The sequence below is a fragment of the Thunnus thynnus genome, chromosome 22, assembly GCF_963924715.1.
Source record: "Thunnus thynnus chromosome 22, fThuThy2.1, whole genome shotgun sequence".
NCBI lineage: Eukaryota > Metazoa > Chordata > Actinopteri > Scombriformes > Scombridae > Thunnus > Thunnus thynnus.
Genome location: NC_089538.1, coordinates 11628483 through 11651015, shown reverse-complemented (window position 1 = coordinate 11651015; position 22533 = coordinate 11628483). Strand labels below are relative to the sequence as shown.

Genomic DNA, 22533 nt, shown 5'->3' with positions numbered 1-22533 from the left:
GAGATGCCTCTCCAGCATGTTTGCTGAAGCATGAAATGAATTTAATGATGGGCAGTCAACTGATGTCACATACAATTTCTAGGTGTTGGGGGCTTTTTTTTTTTTCCTGAAACAGTTGTTGCCAGGTGTGAAGTCACACAGCACATCTTCAAACAAATGAATCCATACCTTCTTCTGCAGCACACAGTGGAAGATGAAGATGAACATTCCCTGCAGGGAGTTGAAGATGGTGAACAGGTAGGCCATGACCACGGTGCTCTCGTTGACATACATCAAGCCAAAGGCCCAGGTCAGGCCCAGCAGACAAAGCAAGGCAATGGCCCCAATCACCCATGATCTGCAATATAAAGAAATATCTTACAAACCATTTGACAAACTCATGATGTATATTCTGTTTAAAACTTCTGAAAAGGAGTGTAAATTTTGTGAGGATAAATGGGGGTTGGCTGATTTTAAGTTTGCTATTACTGAATTAAAAATGTAAAAAGTACAATCAAGGTTTGCCTATGAGAAGGAGAAATGTCACAAAACAAATGAAATGACAAATGACGATGACAAATAAATGTAATCTTTATTTTCTATTTTTTCCCTCCTCTTGGCTACCTTTTCCTTTCCTTCCTTGCACTCTTTCAAGTGATGCCATTGCCTATTTGAAAAACCCTAGATGATCATTAAACCGCAGATTCATGTATACAATAATGGAGGTCTGTATAAATGAGAGGGAAACAAATATGGCATTTTCATTAGAAGACTATTTACATGAATATATTGCGTGTTGGATTCGATTGCCTGAGAGTTGAGATAGGTGTCTTGTAAATTCTTATTCAAGCTGAAAGGTTCAACTGAGATAAATGCTGATGGGAATGCAGAATCTATTAAGAATGAAGGACTCTATCTACATGCCAACGCATTGCGCAGAGAAGTGGCATTTTTCTTGGGTGCTCTGAGGTTCTAATTCCACCTGCACCCTTTTGGTATTTTGGTGACTCCCTGTGAGTTGCAGTAGGCAAACCAGGCTTAAGATTAATATCTGCCATCCACAACAGCCTGCATGTATGAAGATCTCTCCTTTCAGTTGATTAAATCCTTCTACAGCCAGGAGGTAGGTGCTTTCTGTCTGCTAATTTGAGTGGCACGCATTGTCAAAGCACAATTATGCACATCAGAATAACCAGGATACCTTGATTAAAAACTGTGCAAACATCACCATACTGTCTACAATAACGGCAAACCTCTGCACTTGTGCGCATTAATGGTTGGTTATATTTCTGTATTCTAGCCTCTCCCTTTATGTGGTGCAAATTAGCAGAGGTGAAAAGAGATGTAGGCATTATCAGGATGCGTGAGATGGCTGCTGTAAACATTATGTGGAAGAGCAGAATCATAGCTGGTCTTATCACTGTTACGGTTAAAGTTCATAGTGTGTTACTGTAAATAGGAGTAAACCTAATGAAGACCTTTTTACCTTATACCTTATTTTTTCTTTACAGGCGACAATTGGGCCTCTTGCAAGAACTGTCAGTATGAACGAATTTGTTGTTAAATGGTACATATGAGTGATATAAGGGAATTTGTGGCATTCACCAATTTTCTTGTACTTAGAATTTTATGAATTCAGTGGTGGTCTAGGCCTGTTTTATGAGTCATGAACAGACAGTCTGCCTTTCTTCACAAGTGGATAACACGTTTGGCTTTAGAATTTTAATGCCTTAATCTGAATGAATTTGCCTCAGGGTCTATGCAAGTCGCAGTCCAGCATCATCCTCTGTAGGTTACAATATTCTCCCATCTAATATCTCCACAACTGTCACGTTCCCTTGACCGCCTGTCATATTAATCACAGACCACTCTGCTGCCATTTTTTAGCATCTAACTTCATGCCAAACCATTTCCTCTCCATTTCTGTCACAGCGCAGTGCTGCTTTGATGACTCTGTGTTGGCAGCTCGTAATATTTCCTAATTGTTTTGGGTCTTCTACTACTGACTGCTAAATTTGGTATTTTTTTCTATGTTATGCTCATCTGACAGCAGGACTTGTAGCTCCATGGTTTGAACTTCTTCTTTTTACTCTTTGTGAATTTTTGTTTTTGTGAATGAAACTGGCACTTTAGGGCCGTTGATTATGCCAATGATCACATTTTATGAACACACGTAACTCCTCATGAACAGAAGGTGTTCAAACAAGCATTTTACTACAGCTTTATGCAGGTAAGAGTATTTACTACTACTGACTAACTTATAGTCAGTATATATGCAAGCCTTAGAAAAAAGTAAGAATGTTCTTGCATGAGGTCCAATATCATCTATCACAACAAATGTGGTTATTCTATGGTTTAATGAAATTCCAAGAAAACTGTGCATCATTACGCATGGAAAAAATGGTGATAGTCTCACATTCAATATGTCCCCTAACATGAACCAATGGAAATATTAAAACTGTGCCACACCTCGCTTGTGCAATGCACAGTTGACTGCACTTTGTATCCCGCACCTTGATTCATGAAATTAACAACTTTATGTATTTATATGGTATGAAAATATCACTATCAACTGACAAATGTGACTATACTTACAGTAGTAATATTCCTATAGAGTGCACTGTGAAGATACAGGTGCCATTTAAAACTAATCTCGCTTGTCACATCTGCCGGCTATGTATATCTAAGACAGGAGTGCTGTGTGCACACTAATGCGGCCTTCAACATGACTGAGTGCTCCGCAGTAAATCATGTTAATGATTCAGAGAGGCAGGGAGATGGATTTGGGTCCTGATTTGTTCATATGGAGGAGTAAATGAAAGATGGCATTATGGGGAAAAGAGCCCTTCCAATTTTGTCTTACTTGATCTCAGGTTCATAGTCCTGATAGCTGAGCGATATGATGTGAACATTCCAAAAAAGAAAACAAGCAGAAATAAATCAAATCACATAACAAAGAGGTGGAGAGGTGTAATCCAAAATGTGTGGCCACCAGTACAGAATACAAATTTAGACATTAAGAGGGAAACAATACACCAAGAAGGAAGATGGTTAATTTTGACAGAGGAGATTAAAGCTACATTGACTATATCCACATCCAAACAGACGTTAATACATTTTGGGAAGGGATTTGTTAGTGATATACAGGTGCTAACCATAATTATCTCTGTTCACAGAAGTATCTAGCTCCCCTCATAAATGCTGGCAGACCTTCGCGTTTAAGCTGTTATAAATGGGCCAGGTGTGCAGCAAAATTAATGATTTATGAATTCACCACAGCAACCATTCAACATAATTTTCCCAGGGCTGTCTTAATGACCTGGTGGGAGAGGTACTTCATCAAGGCGATTGCCCCCGGAATGGACACAGAAACACAAGCAGTGGGTACAAAAGAAAAAAAAGAAGAACAAAATATTGTCCTCTAACTAGCTGCAGTTTTGTTTCAAAGGATAGTGGATGAGAGAGTCACAAGAGGTCAGAAGAAATGCATCAGAGAGGACAGGATATGAAGAGGCTACGACTCATATCGCACGCAGCTTATCTTCCGCAGTTATCAGATAAAAAATACGAGGATGAATTTGAGCGCTGCATGGTACTGTAGGAGTCTTGAGGCAAAACTTCTGAGATCACATAACAGTCACTGAAAAGCATAACAGCTCACTTACAAATGAAGGGGGTGAATTTGAATTGAGTTTCATCCTGTCTGGACTGATGCATGCCTGAAAGCTACTGATACAATATCAGTTACAGATCCTCTTGGTTCATATTTTTTGGCATTATTAGATTCAGAGTTGTTTATGTAAAGTGTAGTATTTGGCAAGGCAAATTTTAATTAAATATATGTATTTTAAACACATTCTATGACGTCAAATATAGCATCTAAGCAATTTTAGTGCTTAAGATCTGTCAGGCTGTGCAATATATAGACATATACTGTACATCCCCAAGGGCTTCAGCAGAGCACTTCGGGGCTTTCAAAGCACAAAAAAAGTGAGGAAAGCTTTATTGTGCTAATCGTTGAGCAGAAACTCTAAAAATGAGCAATTGTAGGCAGAGAACTACTTCAGACTGTGGCATCAAATTACCACCAATTTCCTTCAAAATGACTTTATTTGCAGAGGTGCCATTCACTGCAATGTCACAGATCATTTATGTATGAGATTGCAATTGGTCAATTCAACTTGTTTTAAATCTGCATAAAGTCCTTTTATAGGCTGTTACTGGGCGGAAAAGAGCAAGTGCTGTGATCAACACAGACGGGATGTTAATTATTTAACCAAAGGTATGCTTAAAATGCTAATCACCTCAAAGTGTTTAAGACATCAATAGTGCAAAGTTTTTGATGTTGGCGGGGAGGTTTTTATCTTTGACATCATCCTCGTTAGCATATTTCATTTGAAGTGTCTTATCTATTTGGGGAGGAAGATATGCGAGATAAAATTCACACCTTTCTCTAAAAAATGTTCAGTCCTTCATATTCTCAATGTGACGCATTAATTTGGTATTTAAAGCCACACTGGTGCGAAAGTCACGTCCTAATCCATGAATCACGGGGGCAGTGGCAGCCGGCGTCTCCATTATAGAGGGGTGGGAGGGGAGGTGGGGGGCACATCAAACACAATATCAATTTTATTCTACACCCTCTACTGAGAAATGCTGCATCTTACCAGTGCCACTCTACAATGACACATCCATCATAATAACGGTAGCTAAAATGAAGAGGGGGGGGGGGGATGGAAGATGAAAAACAGAAAGATGTTAAAGATAAATACAGCATAAGATAAAAAGACAGGATGCGAGTGCTAATCAAAAGAAGAAAAGCAAAGGGGGGGGGGGGGGGCGGGGGTGGATGCACAGTGAAAGAGACATGAAACATTCATATTAAAACAAGGCAGCATGATGAAACCTGAACAGAAAACGTGACATCAAACCATAAAGAGGAACCAAATAGCAAAGAGATGAGACAAAATAAGACACACCTCATTAAACAACACTGAATTGGCTTAATTAACATGTGATATTACTCTATCATCACCAAACCAGTTCACCTTGATAAGTCAACGCTAATATGAAAAATAAAGCAATAAGGGGTCTCTAAAGATCAACTGTAGATCATTTTGTTTGACTCAGTTGTAGGAGTCAAGGCTGTATTGAATGTAACACTAACACAGTACTGAGAGAAACACAAAAATCTAAGCAATATCGTTCAGCCAGTAATACTCACAACGTGAGTCAGTTTTCTCAGAGTGTTTGTGTGTTGAGTAATGGGTCTTGGCTTAAAAACCGTGTCAGATGAATGAGCGCTGACAAACGCCAAGCAGCTTCATGCCATTTTCCAATGGTCATCTGAAACATTGTGGACTGTTCCAAAGTCAGTAAGAATAAGGTTCAAGGGGTCAGTTGTTTGGTACATTATGGAAGGCCAGTGTTATAAATCATATGACACTGAGAACTCCAGCAGTCAATATTTGTCTGCAGAGCAAACTATGCAATGCATCTAAGAGGAACAGAAGAAGTGGGTTTTTGTACATGAATGGAGACTTGGAAGAAGTCTGCAAAGCAAATGAGTAAATATAAATGTTAAAATAACACAATTGTATTCTATAAGTTGCTGTATTTTTATGCCAGCTGCAAGTACTTATTTTCAATAAATGTCTTACTCAATGGTGTATCTGCTGCTCTGGTCCAGTCATGGTCTGGGGTCAGACTGTGAGTACAATCGTAAAACTGTTTTCATAAGTTTGCACTGGGTGATCCGGCAACAATACAAACACTTACAGTAGAAAACCCAAAGCTAGATACTGATCATTTACAAGACAAGTATCAGTGGCTAACAGAGATGGCTGTGTCAAGGCTTCCTGCAGCTGCTTCACAGTTCTCTAGCCATAACCAAATTCCAGTCCTTTCATTGCTGCAAAGTGCATATTATTGATTCATTTTTTCTTTGTTATTCACCAAAATCAAATAGGACAAAAAGACACCACAGAGAATGTGACAAAAAGTTGTAGAGGTGCCACTGATTGGACATACAAGAAGTTTCAAGTTTGGATTAACATATTCTTAACATTGCAGGGAAGGAATGTACCTTATTGTAGCTTTGACAGAATGTGGCAAACAGGAGTAAATGTGAAAATAGTGAGTGAGGAACACAGGATAACAAAACTCCAAACTACAGCAACTGGTGTTTTATAGAAGCAGCAAAACAAGTGGAAGCAGTACATCTTTAAATGTCGCCCTCGTTCTATTGTCATCTTCAGGTGACTGCAGCGTAGGTACAGGTTACACTTTGGCTCTGCTCAAAAGCAGCACTTAAAACACTGTGGGTTGGCTCAGGAACATCCTGCAGTGAATTTGTGATGGAAAAGCACATTGGCACAGTACAGTCTGACATGGTGCAACTAAAGCCTGCTATATCATGCTCGCAGAAGATTGTTTTTTTTAGTTGTGTATCACTGTGCTGAGAGGAGCGGGGCAGACAGGGGCCACTGTGCTGAGACAGAACCAGTGATGTGGTGCCACGAAAAAAAACAGCCAGAACGCCGGCCATAAAGTAGACTAATGTTTCCAGAGTGACTTAAAAAAAGCAAGGCAGACAGCAAAAACATAGCAGACGACACCCTTATCCATCATAGCAAACAGGCAGCAAAACAACTTTACGCCGTCTGTAGAACGAGCCTGCCCTGACACCAGGTAGCTGGAGCTTACGTCAAAGACAATAAGACTGAAAATGCTGTGTCATTCTACAGGGTAAAGGGACCTTTAAAATAACATTTAAATCCTTTTTCTCACGTAGACATGTTTGTGAGTATAACTGAACCAGTCTGTCAAGTCAAATCCGTAGAGTTTAATGCACAGAGGATAATACTATTGAACATGCAATCCTTCAATAGTTAAAGCTGCACTGGTCACTAGCGTTTTACCATCTTTTAGCACATTGTTTTGGTTTTCTGAAACTTAATTGTTCTGGTTCACTCTAATTGCTTTTATCAACCTCATTTCAACTGCAAGTGGCAACCTGCTTTCATCAAAAGCCTGCTTAGCAAATGTGGCAGACACACAAAGGTAGAAACTAGCTGGTGAATATTGAAGAGTTTAGTAACTTAATTAAGAGCCAGATATTTCCTTCAAGAGTCAGTGGAGACAAGAACATTGCTAAAAAAAAGAGTGAATGCTGGACTTTCATTTGTCAAGTGGCCAGAAACATGTCTCTACAAGTAGATGAATGCTAATGGCACTGTGTATGTGCTGCGTGCTTACACGGGTAGCTGTGTTAGCCATTTCAGCTTCACAAGGTGATACTGTATATGTCAGTGTTAAGCTTACAGCTTGAAAAAATCAATTAATGCAGATTTAAAGGACCGCATCAGTGTATTTGCAAGTTTTAGCCCTGAACTGCATATATTTAGCATTCTTGCTGGCCAGTTTTGAATGCATGCTATCCGGTTTTAAACGTATCTTTCTACAGTTCCACATAGGCATTGGTTTCCATTACTATCTGTATCATTTGAAAAACAAACCTGAATCCTAAAACATACTTGGGTTGTGTATTCTGCAACAATTTTTGACAATGTTACATTAACCTTGCATGATAATGCATTTTAAATACAGATTAAAAAGTTGCACTCACAATACTGTAACTTTATTAACTAAATGAATGCAGGGCTGTTTGATTTGATGGACTACACAACTCAAGCAGGTCTCAAGAGTCTACTAATTGAATTTCATACAGAAATTAACATAAACCTGAACCTAGATTGATAGACAAATCACCTCCAAATTTATGAAACACAGCGACAATGTTTGCAAAATGGTTAATTCTGATGTAATATGTAAGTAAACAGAAAGATCACAAGGCTATATGTATCTTCATTGAATTTACGTAAATGTAGTGTACATCCATGCCTGCGGTAGACAAACACAGTCTAGTCCAAAGTAAAGTTATTTTATCTGAAACTTTAAACCTGTTCACTGAAACTTGACCTCAGTCACCTTTGCAAAACTCTAATTAATTAATTCCTCTGGTAAATGTATACACAAGTGTTCACACTTCCACTAGCAAACCAGCAATCACCAAACAAAGTTAGAGTTTCATAGTGGTTATTATTGTCCCTCAAGCTTTCTTATTATCTGAAAGCAGACAGGCATATTATCAGATAAACAGGCTCAAAGACACGTAACACCAAGATAACACCAGGTCAGGTCCGTCAGATTGCCCCTGGCCTTTTCCTGTACAGACAACAGTGTTCCTCAGATAATGATGGAGATACAACAGGATACCTGTTTGATTTTAACCCTGCCTGACATGACCTTTCAGCGTAATGGGAGGTGATTACCTTGCAGGCTTATATTCCCGGACCCTTGGGTTGGCTGTTCACAACCTTAGGTGCTTTTTCTTTTTACATTTATTGAAATTTTCCTTTCCTCCCCACAAAAAAAAAAGATCAACAATCAATACAAATAGCATTTGTATAAATAGCAATAGCCACATCATTTCTTCCCTCCCCCCATCAAAAAGGTCCATAATGGACAAGAGAGAAAAAAAGAAAGAAAAGTAGGATAGAATAAATTAAATGAAAATAATAGCAATAATAATAATAACCTTAGGTGCTTTTAGTAAGGTTTCAACATATCAAAGAGGGAGGCGAGCCAATGTGAATTGCTCGAGAACACTGGCTTGAATACAGAGTACCTCTTTTTAACCAGTGGGGTCATTAAACAGAAGGAAATAGAAGGAAACCTCAGCTCAAACTGAGTCATACTGAGTGCAATTCAGCTGTCAGAGTGCGTTTGGTGGAAGCAAGCCCATCACACTCGTCTTGAAACATTCTTTCCATCTGTAACAAAGCGTCACAGGAGTTCTATTTCTGGACGACTTAAATGGATATCTGTGTGATCTGAGTGCTCTTACTTGATGTTGTCCAGGCAACCGGAGTCTGGTTTCAAGATGGCTGTGTGATGGAACATCTTGTAGAGAGCGATGCCCAGGAAGATCACATTGAGCTGAGAAAAAGAAAGAGAGAGAGAGAGACAAAAAGAGATTCACAGAGACAGTGAGGGAGGGAAGACAGGAATGACGGCTTGTATGTTTCTTGTTTCAGTTCCATTCATTTTAAATCAGGGCACTTTGTAGCACAAAGCTGGAACGTCGCAGCCAGACTTGGTTTCCCACTTTGCCAAACAGAGCGCAAAATCCTAAGAAACCTCTGTTGTGGTACAAGGGACTAAACAGGAACGGTTGAGACAAGACAGCTGCATACTTGTATGAGGGAGCCTTTCCATCTGACTTATTCACACTTGTCTCATCATATTCACACTTAAAGGCAACCACAGGGAATAACTGCCAACGCTGCTGCATTCGTTTTCCTTTACAGTTTCTACATCTGTCAAAAAAAACAAAAAAAATAAGAAACAACATTTGGCATTGGTTGGAAATGGAAATTTTTGTAAAACGCTTGAAGAACTTTCAGCATTGTGACAAGACACCATTTATAACAGCATGTTCTTTTACATTACAAGCAATGCCATCCTTTAAAGGGTGAGATAACACTTTATTGTGCTGTTATTTGTCATAAAATAAGGCATTGTTTCTTCCTGCTCTGTGGAGGTATTCCTGACTTAATTTTCTATATGTTCCGAATGATTCATTTCAAAAACAGACTCGGAAATAAAAACAAAGTCAAACACATTTAAAGGAGATGAACTTTTTCACCTACATTTGCCAAACACGCTGTAATTAGCCTGAAATATAAAGAAAAAAACAGCTTTGTGTTTGACTGCTGGATATCAAAAAAACTTGTATTAAACAGACCCACTCTGGTGTATCTCATTATTTTCCTTTTCTCTGTAGAGTCAGTAATCACAAAAATAGAAAATGAGTCAAATCTGGTTGCTCCTCAGCAATTAGTTTGCTTTCTTTGCTGCTGTTTACAGGTGACATTCAGCTAATATGAGGCGAGTGTAAAATTTAACTTGTTTTTAAACTGCTTAAAAAATGTGTCTTTGCCCACACTCCCAGGGATAGGACTGGATCGGTGCTCTAGACTTCTTTCCAACAATGATATTCTTGTTTGTAAATTTAAGAGAGAAAGAAGTGAGTCATGAAGCACACAGAGATGCATTGTGAATGATTACTCCAAACTGGAGCGTGAAAGTGCATTATGCATGTTTGGATTTAGTCACCGGATCGTAGCTGGCCAGTTGTATTAGGAATTGCTGGAATTACACATTTTGGGATTCTTTCTGTAAATAATCCTGTGGGATGAGCATAGAATCTCCCAGATATTCCCGTATTTTTTTTGTTGTTATAAGACGATTTGTGATTCCAGAGGTTTATTATGGTGGCAGACAGGTGTTTTGGAAAATTAGATGCGCATCTCTGGTGACATAGCAATACTTACAGTTTGGCATGAGCTCAAATACTTACAAGATTCAAAGCAGTTGGATCAATAAATGAAGTGTTTTATTAGAAAATCGCAGCTGTCCTAGTTGTGAAAGACATAGAGTGTGTGAGTGTGTGTGTCCTCCGTATATAATACTTATGTGTGTGTGCACGCAGGTCTGTCTGCGTGCCCGCGAGGAGGAGATGGAAAAAGGTAGTAGAGTACAAGTTGGAACGGGAACAAAATCAATCATAATCGCAGTGCGGATTACTCTAACACTGCATACTGAGGAGAGTTCACTCTCTTTCTCTCTCTATCTCTCTCACTCCCCCCCTCTCTCCCAGAATTGTCTCAGCCGGTGACTGCGGCGGGGTGACAAACTGCAATATATTCTCTGCACCCCTCATTCGTTTTTCTGGACGGCTCCGTGCCCAGCGGTGGCATATATGCTCAACAGGGCAGAGAGAAGAGGGAGAATAGGAGCTAGAAAAAGGGATCTCGGTGGACCATTTAAGCGGTGACCCGCAGGCTAAGTAGGGTTAATGAGCAGAAGGGTGGTGGGGTGGGTGGGTTGGTGGGGGGACACGCTTACCATAATTATCAAGGTTGCTGGTCCTATGAAACTCCAAATGAAGTAGGTGTCCAGGCGAAGCCAGCAACTGCAATGAAAGAGATAGAGTGAAGGGAGAACGGGGATATGAAGTAATAGAGGATAGTGAATATGAGTGGAGGGAGTGAGGAGGGAGGAAAGAGAAAGATTTGAGGTTATAGCTTTATACTCCAGCTCAGAGGATATACATCAACTGGGAGGCTGGTGTGACACAGAGGAACAGGCACTTCAACACATAGATCGCCGCAAGGGGCTCGAAGAATTATGACCGTCAGTAAGAATTTGGAGGAAAAGGGGCTTTCAGTGCAATGACAGCAATAAGGATGGCCTTTCATTGGCCAAAACAGGTGCATGATACAAAGTGAAAGATAAAACATGGGTGGGATGTAGCTAAAGCTGTGAAGGATGTACCTCAAGGCTGACTTTAGGTCGATTCTGTTTCAATTTGCCGGGTTAAGGTAGCAAATTACCATCACAGATGATGATTTAGGGATAATTCAATTAGTTCTCAATTGAATCCTAACTGCATCACTCCAAAGGAATTGGACTGACCTTGACCCAGACGGACATGGCCACACACAGTCCTTAAGCACTCTACAAAAAGTCTTACATGTTCCTGTTAGCTGTGATGACTCCATTGACTGCTATAATTATGTCAATAATGAAATAACACGTTCTCCTGACCTCCTACTTCATATCAAAACATTACAGAAAGTCGATTCTTCTCTGCTGAATAAAACTAGATACATACTTGAAGCAACAGGGCTAGTGGAAGGTGACAGTGTTCCTTTGAAAATGGCAAAAAAAAAAAGGAAAAAAAAACTTGATTCATGACCTGTGGTTGAATTATTAATCTTTTAATCTCCGCTGCTGCAGCAGATAGACGCCTCCATTTTTGGCCACTGGAAAATTACAGTTCATACAGCAGTGTTGTCATTCAGACTGACAGAGAGTGAAATGGAAATGGCAGAGAATTAGCTGTAATTCAGTAGCATTTTCAGACAAATTGAAGTGTATGGGACAGTTTAGAGGAACACACCACCAATAAGATAAATTAGCAAATGTGTATGTCATGAAAGTATGGCACACTGCTTTAAAATGTGATTTATGATGAAAACTTACGTTTTGCTTTTGCATAAAACCTGTTCTGATATTATAAAGAGCTAAATGTAATAGTAAAATAAAGAAAGATACAATGACCCATGATACAATGACTGCTACTTTGGTTGGGAAAACAAAACGGGGCATCTCCAGTATTTACAGAAAACCAGCCAACAGATTTTCAATTTACGCAAAAAAGCTCAGCTGCCATGGACATGTTTATACATATTTCACTTTTCATCTCTAAAAGACTCCGCAAAATAGCAGACAATACTTTGAAACGAGAGAGAATACTGTATAAGTAGTGACAGGACAAAAATTGACTGTTCCTTTGATGTTACTGGGGCTTTATATGTCTCCCCCTCACTGATGTCAATGGATGAGAGGAGGCAACACAGAAAAAAAAACACATATGGATGCATAAAGAAGTGAACAAGCGCAAACAAAAGATGAACAACACGCATAGAACTCTGGCAGTTCATCAAAGTAAGCGCTCCGCACATCAGTGTTATAAATTATGCTGAAGGTTCTATTGTTCATTTTTGCCTTCTTCTTCAGATCATAGAAAGATTTAAAGACTTGGTGGGCGGCGGGAGCTGCAGGCTGTCATTTTCTCCTGCCTCCTCTACCACCCCTTCTCCACTTGTGTCATGGTTGTGTTTGGATTTTAGAGCATATCTAGTTTTATCTCCCGGTGTGCTACTTTTTGCGCTATTCCTTAAGTAACCAAGCAATACAAACCATAAACACAAGCCATGCTTATGCCAACAGTATGTGCTATGTATTCTGACATCTGTGCCGCCAGTCCGCAGTGAGCTGCCACAGGCTGTCCTTTGAGCGAATGCAACGTAATCTGCAAAGACATCTTTGCAAATCATTTAATTGAGGTGATAGTAAGCTGATGATCAGTGCATGGTGATGTGAAAACTTTGGGCCAAGAAGATCACTAGCAGCTTTTTTTTATTCAGTCCTCAAGGACATTGTGCCTTGGAGTACGATCTTAAAGATCTGTGCATGTTGTTTGTTTACAATGATTAAAGTTGCTCTGTGGAGTGTTTGACCACTAGTGGATCTATGGAGCAATGTTTTGAGTTTTATCTTGTGCTCTACTAGTGTTACAAATTCCTGTCAACAGTTTTTTACGCTGCTTATGTACCAAGGAATGTTGCAATTCACTAGTAAAAGGCAAGAAAGAAGAAAAACCTCCAAAGCGAGGGTCACGGGACAGAAGGAGACAGCCAAAGGCATCAGTACTCCGCTTCTTGGTAGCCTTCCTAACTTGTACTGTGAAAAGATAACCAGTGAGGAAACCCATACCTGCAACTGTCCTTGAAAAAGATTTGACAAAACAGCACCAAATCACTGTGATTTGTAAGTAACCAATGCACAAATTAAAAAAAAAGAAACACTCTAACTACAGGTTTGCAGCAAGTCAACCTCCCTCTAAAATATGATATTATACATACAAACATAGCAATCATATTTTTAAAAAACACATGTAAGGATCCTTTCAGTTGATGTTACTTTCCAATTTCTGTATATAAGTTATATAATCAAAAAAAATGTCTCTCAACTTCTTCAATATGTCTTCAAATATGTCAATAAAGGAGGCGCAGCTCGATGCCATTGTTATAGAACAACAAATGTAATTTTCATTACTCGCTTCCTATTGCAATATATCCATTGTGACATTTTTAAATAAAAACTTAAAAAGAAAACATAAGTCTATGATCACATTGAAACAACAGCTCACACGATCTAAAGATCTAACTCAGTTGGTCTCGCAAATATTTCATGAAGGAAATGTATTCAGCGTGTTTGTTAGGCCTCAAGGATACAAGCAATGGTTTTGGTGAGAGGATAAACATAACTGTTTACAAGAAAACTCAAAAGGGTGCCCTCGAGAACCACCATTATTCTGAATGCTTAAGGGAACGGAGTGGACCTACTGTAGCAGCAACTCGATTATTGAAAGTAAAATGTAATTCTATCTCCGGAGTTTACAGGTAGGTTGATTTATTACTTTCATTAAGCTGGAGAAATTACACAGGATTCACATGCTTGTTTTGCACACCACTAAGCAGCGTAACTGGCCTGGAGAAGAGTAAAATGTCTCGCTGAAGGGCACATTAAAATAAATCCTACTTTATTTTCCTGGAATCAGTCACTGGGACTTGGCTTAAGTCATCTCAAATATCTACTAGACGAGGGTCACTCTTGACTGCAACTTGTTGGATATTTCTGCTTAAAGTGAGGCCACCCATGATAACGCTGTTATGGTCCCAAAATCAATTTGCGGTGGGACTACGTGCCATCCCCCACCTTCTAGTATTCAGCACGTGTCACGCCTTGTCCCTTCCCTCATCCTTCAATGGCTTCGGATAATTGTTCCACCGGTGGCAGCCTTTAATTATTCACATGATGCCGAGGCTCAGGCGGTGGCAGCTATCACCTCATCCATCACGTAGAACTTTGGCTCCGCCATTCTACAAATGCACTGTCGACCAGTGGAGTGTGTGTGGCGATGTGTGTGTGCGTGCCGTATATGATAAACATCTCGGAAGCAAACTGCTGATGCTGGTCTTCATTATTTTCAGATGGGTTTGAGATTAACAGAGAGGAATGGAGGGCGATCCTCTGCTTGGCATTACACTGCTTTATAGACCACTTTGTATTTCAGAGGGTTCCTTGTGTGGCTTCTGTAGGAAACAAAAAAAAGCCAGTCTCTCTCACTCTCCATCTTTTTGTTCATCTCCTGTCTCTTTCTCTCTCTTTCACTCTCCGTCTCCTTGTTCTTACTCTCTCCCCCCCGCCTCCCTCTCCCCTAAATTTTCCTGTGCTGTACTGTAATTTGTGCATCCTAAAATGCTGCAGACATTAACAACAATGGCTTGACATTCATCCGGCAATACTATCTCCTGAAGTTAGCATTTTTCACTGTCAAAACAATGTCAATTCAGCAGTGGGGGAAACGAACGCAGCTTGAGTAACCGTTCTGCTTCATTAAAAGTTGATGATGAGCGATAGCTATTGGAAGCGTCATCAGCGAGACTGTTGATGCTCCTCAAACCAACACAAACAGTTGTCAAGTTGTTAGCAGGGTTTCTGGCGAATACACACACAATGGTGGGGTTAAGCAGGAAGAGACTACTGTTTTGTTTTGGTGTATTTGCTCCTGGTTTCTCCACTTAACCCCTAGTCTTATTTTCAGTTTCTACATTTGCCAAAATTGTGGCTATTGTGTGTGTGCTTTTTTTTTTTTATTGAAGTGAAGTTTCTTTGGCAGCCATGCCAATTTAAAAATATTATAACAAATGTGCCTGTTAATTTCATTAAGATAATGACAATAGCTGGCAGAAATGGTAGAGGCTACCCTTGAACTGTAGTTATTCTATAAAATTTGTCTCACCGGGAAAAATCAATAGTTGCTTTAGAGCCTTGTATGGGCCCTTATAAGCTCCAAAAATCTGGATCCTACACTTCCCTTAATGCAACACAATATGCAATGTCAAAGTATCTTTTGTTAGGTCTTCACTGCCTGGGAAACACCCATGTCTTTCAAACTCCACACCACCAATTAGTGATCCAGGCTTTGGCTTTTAAAATCCGGCATAACCCTGATGCAATCTAGGGTTATTTTCTAGGATCACATTGCAGTTATATTCTTCCTCCAGAGCAACAGAAGACATTTATAACTGTTGTAACAGGCTGAGTAGTACTATTGCATTGAGCTTGATGTGTAAAATTGGTAGAATTATCCTTTAACGTTGCATATATCTCTAAAAGGATCCATTGGTGAAGTGGACTGATACACTTGTCTAGGAAGCTGTCTATGTATTCTTAATGCATGGGTTTGGATTTTACACATTACTCATTTTATAAAATAGTTTGTCTCAAAAAGGAACCTTCATGTGATATTTTGAGTATTACATGCAGACAGGAAAGCCATCGCTCCTGCAGCAAGTTTTCAAGCTAGCTCCACATGTACTCACACTCTGTCGGTGCCGTAACTGCGGTAGTCCACTGCGGCTGAAACGGCTACGATTAGCGCGGGAACTCCGTAGCCCACCAGGTAGAAGTAGCGACGGCGTGAGTGCTCACTCTCAAACACCTCCACCAACATGATGTAGAGCTGCACACCCTCTAGGAACATCCACGTGAACGCTGCCAGGAAGAAGAAATGGAGCAGGGCAGCGAAGACGGCGCAAGCAATCTGGGAAGGTTGCGGTGGTGACAGACACACAACAAAATAGCAAAGATAAAGAGGGAAGGGAAACAGGAGGGAGATGTAAGCATTCGCTGTATTTCAAAAAAATCACTTTTCAGCATTTAGCTGAGTCCCTGAAGGATTAAACACCTTGTTAAAGGGCATGATATGACTGGCAAAGTGTGTCATCCAAGTGACTATAACCGAGCAGCACTTTCTGACCTCTCCGTGTTTGTGTCTTTCCAACAATTAGCATTGCTAAGCTTTGTTTGGCTGCAGTGATTGGACGTCTGCCTGTAGTGACTGGCAGAAGAAGGCTGCAGCTACTGAGCCCATGTGGTCTTGTTTGCTGTAGCTGGCATGGATGACAGAGAGATATGAAGAATTGAAGTCAACCATCCAAGAGCCATTTAGAGTTCATTGCATTTCACACTGCAGCCAGGTGCAAGGACATAATGTAGTTACACAGTTTCTGAGTTGATAGAGATATGTGCAGGCAAGTCCCGAATACAGCAGACTGTCATTCACGTGCATACAGACACCTACACACTTTCTAACAATAATAGTGTACAGTATACTTACATGGATTGATCTAATTATTGGCACAGTTGAACATAACTAGCATATTTTGTCACTGAAATGGATTCAATTAAATAACTAAAAGGTTGAGTGGACATTAATTGCGGTCCATGAGAGTGATCTTAGAGCTGGGCTGTGAATCACATCCATAAAATGTTATGGAAGGGAAAGGTGTAGGGCCAAAGCATTATCTTTAACTTCACACTGAAGAGGCTTTGGCGCTTTTGCTTTTGGTGCTTAAAGTAATCTTTGAAGAGCAAAATATAGATTTCCTCTGAGGTTGAAAGATAAGGATTTCTTACTCCATGAATTTCTAGATATCATAATTCACCTGCACTTGTGACACATTTGTGAACTGTAGGCAAGGCTGAGATAATATGGTAAAAAAAACAATGACAATAAATAAATAACTACATTTATTATAAGGACTATTAGAATAAGTTTTATTCAAGTGTCTGACCCTATTATAAATTTATAGCTATAGAGATCATTTATACTGTGCTCAGACAGTACATTCACAATCACTCCAGCTTTGTTTTCCCTAAGATATAGCAGAGCTACAGTATCTGTCTACACTGCCTCATTAGCAAGCAAAAATGACATAGTTGTAAGCAGCTGTAGGTTTTTCACAATTTAGTTTATTGTCATTTTCTTGTGTACTTGCATACATAAAAAAATAAGTGAAATAAAGTTCTCCGCTATTCGGTATACATGTAAAGACTCACACATTTGTCTACAGTATGAGCGTTGAGCACACACACTTGAAGATGACTGTGCAGTGACAGCATGCCTCCACCTGCTACCACAGCTGAGCTCCTACAGAAAAGTAATGCCATCCAACTACAGTTATTAAACCAAGAGGAGGTTTTGTGTATTGAACAGCTTAATCCAGATTAATATGAAGTCTTTACAAATTGGAAAACTGCACCCGTAGGTGGTGTGGCGCATGTAGGGAGGATGCGGGATGAACGGATGATTTATGTCAGTGAGTGTATATAGGAGTAATCTAGATATGAGGTTATAACAGTGAGTTGGCAGGTGTTTGTGTGCGAGTATGTGAGTGTACTTCCAAGTATGTGCTTGCTTCTGCTCAACCAATGGAGGTAACATTTGTTGAATAAAAAGCATCCGATTCTTTTTCTTTTTTTTTTTTTTCCAGTATTTCTTCTTGGTGAGCCAAGCAGAAAAAAAAAAAAGAAAAGCTCAGGGCCACTGGCACTCACTGGGAAGCACTACTCACAGTGCAGCGAGACACTAGAGCAATTTTTAGGCTCTAAAATGTCCCATTCTAGAGAGGAGATGGTGTTCAGTCTTCGGTGAAGATTCATACTGTGCAAAGCTTTCAGGGAGGCCTTCAAGCAGCTCTTAGAGACTATGTATTTTTGCAAAACTAAATGATATAAAGGAAATTCTTGTCATTGGTTCAAATAATGGCAAAGGGAAAATCGAAGAATTCAACCTTCCACTTGTTTAAAATTCGGCGACTCGATTTCATGGACAATAAACAATGGAGATGTCATGTTAATGTTGGAAAATATTTTAAAGTTTTCCTACTTTTAAAGGTTCTATATGTAAGGATCAGCGGTGGCTGTTAAGTGAGCTACGGTCAGCATCCTTTTGCTCGTTTGCGTGTGTGCTTGCACTCCGTCAGCACAAGTGAGCAGCATTCCGAGACTACTGCAGGTCATGTCTTTTTCCTCGCTTACACTTCTCATAATAACATAAAAGATCTTTAATGTTGAATCTCTCACTCCCAGTCAGTAAGCCCTTTTCTTTTATTAGTATCTTCTTCCATGGTTTTCACTGAACACTGCTAAATGTGAAGGGGCCACATACAGTTTACACATAAGTTGTTACTTTAACAGTATCTCTCCGCCAGCACTTATAGTCTTACCGGTTGGTCACCCCGATTGATGCCCACAAGGAACAGGGACTCGGCGATGAACAGGCTGATGCAGAGGTTCTTGTGGATGGTGTTGCGATCACTCTGGAGGCCGCGGAAGAAGCAGAAGGTGAAGAGGCTGATGAGCAAGCAGACCAGCGACAGGAGGATGCCGACCCACGTAATGACATCCAGGAGCATGTCGTGAACAGGGTCCGTGTTCTGAAAGAGAGGTGATGAGACAAAAAGGTTAGCAACATCCAAACAAACTCTAGTGTAATCAATGATGCCTTCTGTACTTTGTGATTAGACTGTAATTTAAGAAAAATGAATGTATGAATGTCCTGTGTCATTATTCATTTTTAAAGTAAGAAATTAAACAAGAAACAATGAATAATGGAATAGAAAAAAAAGACTATAAAAAAAAAATTACCATTCCATCCCTGCAACATCCCTAAAGCTTTTATTGTCATGATCATTATTATTATTTTGGTCAAAGTGCATTCTCTCAGTCCTCAAATAAACCACTACACAGTGAGCCACAGGTGGCAGATATGAATCATGAATTAGTCAGTGTGAATCAATCTAAAATGCCCCCCTGTTGTTTCATTTCGGTCAGGCAACAAAGTGAAACAAAGTGAGCAGTCCAAAGGGCCGCAGGTGTCTTAAGACTGGCACAACAGGAAAACAATCAAACCACAACATGGTCAATAACTTTCACTGTTGCTTTTAGATAATTTTCTCTTTTCAAATAGTAATTTGCCACCACAGCCAGTTTTGGGCACTAAAAAGCCTTTCGCTGACAATAAATTTGCAACTTTACGGTAGAGATAAGGATCAACAGTGATTCCACAGCAGCCATTAAAGAGAATTTACATCAGTCCATAAAAGCAGAGTGCACATAGGGGTGCTTGGACGAAAGCGGGAAAAGGCAACACACCCTAAAACATCAGAATCTGCTGAATCTGGCTGACTTCTGTGGCCTCAAACACATTAAAACAAACAAATCTGAAGCAACACCAAACCCTGCCAATGATAAAAAAAACTGGAGCTTGTAAGAACTGGAGCTCAGTTAGCAATGCATGATTGGTGACATCTTATCGATAAGCTCCGTACGGAATTTCGAACACCCCAAGGCTTTTTTTTGCCAATCAGCGAACTGTATAGAAATCCTCTAAAAGATGTCTGATTGTACAAGCACATGTCACCACAACAGATGCGCAGATTGCCAGTGCAATTCACATCTGGTATTAGGAATTATTATCTGAGAATTCTGTATCATGATACTGGTGGGGAAGAAAGACTTGCTAAGACAGATGCCAAGAAACTGTTCTCCATATATATGAAACATGAGAATGGCATCTTGATTTATTAACTAAGCATAATTACTGCATCCAAACACTTGGATGCAGTAATTATGGTCAGCTTCTGAAGCTCCCTAATTTCCCAAGGGGATCCTCTCTTCAGGCTGCTGGGCATTGATTTAAAAAAAAATAAAAGTGGGGGTAATTTTAAAGAAATCTGGCAACCTCCTAACACCTGTCATCCCTGCTGGGATTCAATGACTCTCTGGGCGGAACCTTTGAGTTTTGACATGATGTTTACCCCAGAATGCTAATGAAGATCAAACAGGCATTATTTCAACACACATATTTAAAGGCAGCCAGATAATTAGCATTGACAGACAGTTTACGATCAGCACAGGTGAAAGCTGACCTGAACCATTCTTAACTGTGTATACAAGAAGCGCTGACACTGTATATTAAATGCCAGACTTAAGAGTACAGTTTTGCCGTTTGAAATCAAAGGCTGTGTACGCAAGTCTTGGCCCCCATCAAATAATGTATGACTCAGAGCTATACCGTAGGATAAACCCGAGAAAATATTTGCTTACGTTGAGAAATAACCCTGCAAAAGCATCCTATATGTCTAATATTTCTCTCAAAGAAGCATCGCCTTTAAATCATATTTCAACTACAGTCAGCAGTATTTTCCAAGGGGGGCAGGGAGAGAGCAACCCCCCCACCCCACACACACACACCATGAAGTTAGAATAAGAAAACATGGGGGGGATGAAAGTATCACACAAAAACCTTGTTTAGTAGCAGCTCAGCTAACACTAGCAGAGAGGGGAACAGATGCTGATCATTAAGGGGCTCTGGTACAATAACAGCCGCAGTGCTCCTTGAGTCTGGGGAGAGTGCTCTTTTGATTTCCCTGCCTGATGAGCCGTTGTGTATATGTTTGGTGGGGTGGAGGGGGGGCTGGCAAGATGTTATATAGAGCAGACGTCGGTGTGTGCATGAAAGTATGGCTGATTTAAGCCCCCTTACTTTAGAAGGATGCCTACGCAGTGGGTTGGCAACAGATGTTGATGTCTGTGCCTCCATGCTCTGTAGGTGTGTGGTGCATGCAACACATAAGTCTGTTTTCAGTCCATTGCATGACAGAGGTATTGATGTGGAGGGTGGTACTAGCTGCGGCGCATTGTGAGGGGACCCTAAGGTCTCCTGGGCTAGCGAGCTGTGCAGCGGCTGCAGGCTCTATCCATCACAATCTCACCTTCAATTGGAGAGGGCCGGGTCAGATAGAAAGAGAAGGCAACAGAGGAAGAGAGAAAAAGAGAAAAAGCTATAGAAACAGAGAGAGAAGGGCACGGAGTGTATCTACACCAGGGTGATGGATTTACTGTGGAATGATTTCTTTGTTCTGGGAGGTGGATGATGGCTGAGACGTCGTCAGCCACAATGTCTCTGCTGAAAAGTTTCCTTTTACTGGGGGCTCTGCCCAGGCAGGATGGCAAATGATGTGATCTGTAGAGCCACTGCACCTTACTTCACACCGACAAGCTTCCATGATGGGAATCCGTATAGCGGTCTCTAAAGTGGGCAGACGTAATTTGCTCTGAAATTCACTCGCTGTGTCACAAGGGCGGCCAAGTCATACAGCATCCATGTTACTTAGCAGGGTGAGGCGCATTTGTCCACATTCGATTTGTCTTCCAATCTTTCTCTCCTACATTTTTCTCTTATTCCTTAAACACACATATTTTTCATTCCAGACGGATGCCTGAGGAGATTGGCTTTGCCCTGATCTGCTCACACATAGCACAGAATAAGGCTTCTGGGCACTCGAGCAGTTGGATGAGGAGGGGAGTACTTGGTAACAAGCCTTTTGCATCATGCACTGGTCATTCCGGCCGAGCCATCTGAACCTGACATCATATCATATGTACTTAATTACCATAACATCCCGTGTCCAGAGCCAAAATCTCTCGGACCTGTTTTGAGAAATGCGTATGAGGGTGAAATGGTGAGGAGAACAGTGCGTCAATCCTTTATACCTCAAAGAACCGCTCTCTGCATGGGGCTATGAAGCTAATCCAATTAAAATGCATAAATCTCCCTATACGCCTCTAGAGCTGAGCTTTGACTCATGAAATACGGTCAGGCAGGGCAGACAGTTACGCTAAGGGGTAGTGGCCCACTGCAGGGAGTCATGTGACAAGTTCACCTACGGTATGACCAAGGATTTATGATCTGCACAAGGATGAGGAACAGTTGCAGTGAGGGCATATGAATCAGGGGTCCTGGCAAATTTGTCACATTTAAAAGGGCTGGGAGAGAGATTCCAGCTTGCGTGGCGGGAGTTGACATTCAGCACATGCACGTAATGTCACACTCTGTTCTAAGCTACAATAACTATGATATAACGTCCACCTACAACACTCGGTTGCTATGGCAGTTAACATAGTCTCTGTCTTCTTTGTCTGCAACTTATACATATAAATAGATTT

The 22533-nt window shown here is 40.5% G+C and overlaps 1 protein-coding gene across 9 annotated transcripts in view; it reads right to left on the bottom strand.

Annotated features, from left to right (window-relative positions):
• LOC137174134 (adhesion G protein-coupled receptor L3-like) overlaps positions 1-22533 on the bottom strand; it is a 245605-nt gene that overhangs the window by 14620 nt on the left and 208452 nt on the right. For all 9 annotated transcript variants that reach the window (XM_067579248.1, XM_067579249.1, XM_067579247.1 and 6 more), the window contains 5 exons: positions 18750-18959; positions 16062-16282; positions 10951-11017; positions 8888-8979; positions 169-337 (listed from right to left, as the gene is read on the bottom strand). In XM_067579248.1, the coding sequence (XP_067435349.1) occupies positions 169-337; positions 8888-8979; positions 10951-11017; positions 16062-16282; positions 18750-18959 (759 nt within the window). The remainder of the gene's footprint in view (positions 1-168; positions 338-8887; positions 8980-10950; positions 11018-16061; positions 16283-18749; positions 18960-22533) is intronic.